General features: G+C 38.9%; 1 protein-coding gene across 1 annotated transcript in view; it reads right to left on the bottom strand.

The window, feature by feature from the left end:
* The window catches only part of LOC144444986 (cytochrome P450 2U1-like), a 4,535-nt gene extending 1,937 nt beyond the window's left edge, over nt 1-2,598 (bottom strand). Inside the window, exon 1 of the mRNA XM_078134536.1 lies at nt 2,238-2,598. Coding sequence (XP_077990662.1) covers nt 2,238-2,598 — 361 coding nt within the window. The remainder of the gene's footprint in view (nt 1-2,237) is intronic.
* Between the last annotated feature and the right edge of the window lie 2,810 nt (nt 2,599-5,408).

Here is a 5,408-nt window from a genome sequence, read left to right as displayed (position 1 = left end):
TCCTGAGCTAGCTAACCATGCAAACCAGTCAACTAGCTAGTAGGCCATCCAGACAGCTAATCAGGGACGGCACCAAGACGGCTAGCCAGTCATCAGCTAGACACTTCGTGCAGCTAGCTAGCCGGCTAGCTAGCTAGTTAGGATTAGTTAGCTAGCTAGCAGTCTACGTATCAGCTAACCATCCAGTCAGATATTAAGCAGGTCAGTCAGTCAGTCAGTCAGTCAGTCAGTCAGTCAGACAGTCAGTCAGTCAGTCAGTCAGTCAGTCAGTCACTTATTTACCAGTAAATCACTCGATCAGTGTCAGTCAGTCAGCTAGTCGACAAGCTAGTTAGTTTAATATCTAATTTTCATTCATTCATTCATTCATTCATTCATTCATTCAGTCAGTCAGTCAGTCAGTCAGTCAGTCATCCATGGCCATCCAGCGAGCGAGTGAGTGAGTGAGTGAGTGAGTGAGTGAGTGAGTGAGTGAGTGAGTGAGTGAGTGAGTGAGCGAGCGAGCGAGCGAGTGAGTGAGTTGAGTGTGTGTGTGTGTGTGAGTGAGTGAGTGAGTGAGTGAGTGAGTGTGTGTGTGTGTGCGTGTGTGTGTGTGTGTGTGTGTGTGTGTGTGTGTGTGTGTGTGTGTGAGAGAGAGAGTGCGTGCATGCATGAGTCAGTCAGTATCAGTCAGTCAGTCAGTCAGTAAGTCAGTAAGTCAATCATTCAATCAGTATTATATCAGTGTACCTGTCTGTCAGTCGTTCAATTATTCCAATCTTTTTAGTCTATGTTTAACATTTAAACACACATGTCCGTAGGTCATCAGATAACCTGCGGTACAATTCACGTCAGATGAAAAATAGGTAGAGGCTATGTGGTAGCTTCTTATCATGGCGGGAACTATATATAGAAGCGATAGATGTGTGGTGGCGCACACATTAATTATGTGTACTCTTTGAGAACTACAGCTAAAGACAAGCAGTGACAATTACTCGACATTTATATCCCTTCCAAATTGTACATAAAAGTAGTAAAATAAATCGCGCAAATCTCCGCATTATATATCTCATGATATCGTTTATCGATTTGATATCGTTACGGTCTTTTGATCATTGTACAGGGACTCAACTCGACTCGACTTTGCTCTTTTTCGTCGTGAAATCTTTAATTGCAACAGGGTCCAAAGTAACGCGTATCTTTGTAATAACGTCAAAATGAGGATTCGTGTATCTTTTGACATGAGATTGTTCACCGCCAGAGCTGTCTGGTATCTATACAATTACTTAGATAATCAATAATGTTTTTTTAAAGTGGATCACCTCATTCTTAATAAAGGGGTCGTATCGACAATGGATAAAAAGACTGATCGTGGCAATAGCCAACTTGTTTTGCTTCTTTTACTGCAAGCAATATAGGTTATACATACCCTAGTAATCTTTCTTAACAGACCCAGTTTTTACCTCTTCTAACCCTAGTTTGACAATAATCGCTCAGTATTGTGTTGCAATGTTAAAGAACGGCTACAGATTTCATACAAAACTTTGAGTAAATTGCAAAAAAGCATTCTTTCGCACCTCTTAGTGTGTTCCCAAGTTTCCATAATAACATTTAAACATGGAAATGATGAACAATTTGCCGTTTTGTTTTATTTTATTCACAAACAAACAAACAAACAAACAAACAAACAAACAAAACCAATACAAACAAGCAAACAAATAGTAGAAAAGTCGCATGTCGTCTGCAACACATAAATACATTTATATTGACCAACATCTAATGTTCCACAATACTTTTTTTCTTGTATTAAGTTTTCGAGCAAATCTTGTCTCAATTTTGGAACGTAACCACATTACTCAGTCTAATTTATGCATTCGTGCCAATTTTTTGGTCTAAAATTGTCTTGTAGTGTCTCGTCTAATTACTTTATGTATCGCCAGTAGTCGAGGATTAACTTTAGCATCGTTTGACTAGCAGAATAATATATTGTTAGTGTATTGGTCCTGTTTTTATAACCAAATACCAATACCATTAGATATTTGTCACTCTTAACAGTGCGAAAATTATAACTCAAGTTTCTATTATATTTGTAATATTGATTTTATACATGTGTTTCGGCCTCGGGGTTTTATCTTATAATCTTTGAGGCCAACATGCCGTCCCGCTATCTCCAATCTATCAACTCAAACAGGTTGAGTGAACTAAACTGGGGTCAAACAGACAGACCTTCTACTATTCATTTATAAAAGGATACTCACCTTTTCCTTGATTTAGCATGTCTACGACCACCAATTTTGGTCGATTACTGAAGAAATCGCTCCTGTGCACCAGTGCTTCTTTCACGGCGTCGTATCCGTTCAAAACCACGACCAATCTAGAGCCCAGATACACACTAAAGACGTCCCCGTGTGTTTTAGCAAGGTCCATGAGAGCGCAATGCGCGCCTCCCTTGTGGCTAAATAGAAACGGGAGGCTTCCGACGAAGGGCCATCCGAGCGGACCGGGTGGCAGGTTTGTCTTCACAAGTCGAGCTGAGTAAACTTTCACCAAGATAAAGACTATAAATGCCAAGCAAAAGGTTGTTAAATCAAAATATTGATGTATTTCGTGGACAACCATTTCGACGGTTAGTCTGAGGGTAAAGTCGTTCGTTAGTGACGCTATCATGTGTCGCTTCGATACTAATACTGTATTGTCACATGGTCATTCGATAACCAAATTGCTGAGCGGTCAGACTTAAGTTTCAAAAACCAAATACTGGTCAAATAACATAGAATTCAGTTTTCCCTTTTGTGTCTTTCACGCAGGTATAGAAAATATGTATATTAGAATTGATTTTATGAAGAGCTTCTTAGTTTTTAGGCGGAATATCACAATGTCAGTTAAAACGTTGTTGTTGTTGTTGTTGTTGTTGTTGGCATATATCAATCATCACAAATCGTAGTACTAGCGGTAGTTGTTTACATTGTCGAATTGAAGGCCGCATTGCGGAGTTGTGTTGATGTAATCATACAATACCATGAATTGCAACACAATTGTCAGCAGGCGTAACGTTAGACTGGAGATTCGTCGTTGTTGGCGCTCCACACGCCACTCCAGGAAATAAAGGTATTTCATAAACTTTGCGTTCTGACTATTTATCTGAAGAAAATGTGCTCTTAGGAGTCGTGACTATTCAGGGTGTACCTAGTAAATATTCCTGTCTGCGAAGACCCATGATGCAATGGTGTACCTGTCAAAGGAAAACAAAGAGACGAAAGAAAACAGTTTCCATTTTGTGTTTCTTGGCAACCGAACGAAAATTACATGATGCGAAATCATGAACTGACTCTCCAGCACCGAAAGTTTTAGAAAATATATTTATTTCCGAGAGTGGCGATCCAATAATTAATGCGTGGAGGACAAACAACCAATCTCATCATGTGTGTTGTTTACACTGTTCTATATAGGTAGGCTACACCATGACGTTTCTTGTCTTCTCCATTTAATAGTATATTTGTGGCGTTGTCTTAGTGACAGCGACGGTTTCCTCAAGCATGAATTTATCGCAACGCACGGTGCAATGGAACCAGCATGCCTTATATTGAAGCAAACCTTTTCACACCCTCAGTTTACTGAACACCTCTAGCAAATTTGGATCATTCTGTCAGATCCAGTTAGACTTTGAAGAAGTACAAGTGATTTGTTTGAAACATGTCTGTTTCTCAATCAAAAGTGGAAGAAGAGAACTTGTGAGTGATACCTTGTTTTATATATATATTCATAACAAATCCATCCTTAATCAGCAGGTGAATGAAACAGTAGCAAAAACTCAAATTTGTATGATAGAAAGAATTAACATATCGAAGGTTCACTGTATGCTACATGCTCATAATATGGTATAGGATGTACGCTGAAATACCCATAAAGTGACTGGCGCCCTCCTCTGCTATTTAGGGAGAATCTTATCTCTCAAATTTTCAATCTACCTGCAAAAGAAATGACTGACTACGTACGTCATTCAACAGTTTCACTAACAGATATCCAAATAAACGTCCATATGTATAAATATGTACTGTACACGGTATATTTATGTTTGTTTTATATACATGTACAGGTACAACCAAAGTAATTTTCTGAGAAATAAATGTGTGTGCCCTCCCACTGAAACATTTCACGTGTCCTCCCTCTGAACCCACATATGCCCTTTGACATTACGTACCCCAAAATATATGTGATCGTTTTCTTTATCCCATATCAGTATATACTCCTCACTGCCCTCACCGGTCATTCAGCTTTATGTTCAATTCTCCAAAGAGATATTAACATTCGTTATCAGAATAGTTTAACTCCTGACCACACAATATTTCTATTAAATTCCACCCCTCTAAATTTATCATTGTACCTAGTAAATATTCCTGTCTGCTAAATATATATATATTTCCCTTCTCCCCTTGCCCACTTAGCTTAAACACAAGTTTTGCCCGTTGAAATATTGGCTGTTTCCTCTCCCATGGCTGATAGAAATCTCCTCCCACTGAAAAATCCTGTATGAAGGGCTTTTTCTCACGCCAAGCTAGCTTTGTTCGTTGTATCTGTATGTTCATGAATCCTGGGCCTGAATCTGACTGTGTAACTTTCATTTTTTCCTATCAGAATGGGACGAAAGCTGAACTCGCTACGGTACAGATGAATTTAGAAAACACACTCATTTTCGAATAATAGGCCGCGGTACGTGGCGAGAACAGCTGTTTGTTTTGTCTCTCACTATAAATCAGTCTACATCCGATTATGTCCGCCCCCTTTCGACCCTCTTCTCATTGCTTGGCTCTATTGCATAAATAAAGTGTCTCTAAAACGTTGCTGGTATCACGTAGTTGGGGTGATAATAAATATATGTATATCTAACACGAAATTCGTTTCTTTGGAAAGCTAACAATTCTATTATAACAAATTTGGGTTAAAAGAATTAGGATTACATAAGGTGCAGCCAACGGGTAGATTTGTGGTTTTATTTCAGACTACATTTGAAAATGTGTCCGTCCACTGAAAATTTGTCAGAACAGCTTTTCGCGAAAATAGATTGGTTAGCTCACAGTCTGTGATTAGCTGCACCTGTCATGTCTACATCATGAAATAGATACTCTCTGAAAGAGAAATACTGTCGTATCTAGCTGTGATTCGGCAAATAACTACATGAAAACTGTTGTGGACTTAAATAAATGTGTATAGGGCATCCCGGGAGTGGCACGCATGAGTTCAAAGGTTACGAAGAGATGTCATGATTGTCAGCTCAATCCAAAACCAAATGTATGCTATTCGGTCTGTAGCCATCTTTACTGTTCATAGTAGTCAAAATATGCAATAGACGTACATCCCACCTATAAAAACACACTGTCAGATTGTTGATGCGAAGGGTGAGAGTTATTTGTGTATGGGTTATTAAATCA

This window comes from Glandiceps talaboti, chromosome 13 (genome assembly GCF_964340395.1).
Source record: "Glandiceps talaboti chromosome 13, keGlaTala1.1, whole genome shotgun sequence".
NCBI lineage: Eukaryota > Metazoa > Hemichordata > Enteropneusta > Spengelidae > Glandiceps > Glandiceps talaboti.
Note: the sequence above shows the minus strand (reverse complement) of the source record. Positions and strands in the feature narration are given on the sequence as shown.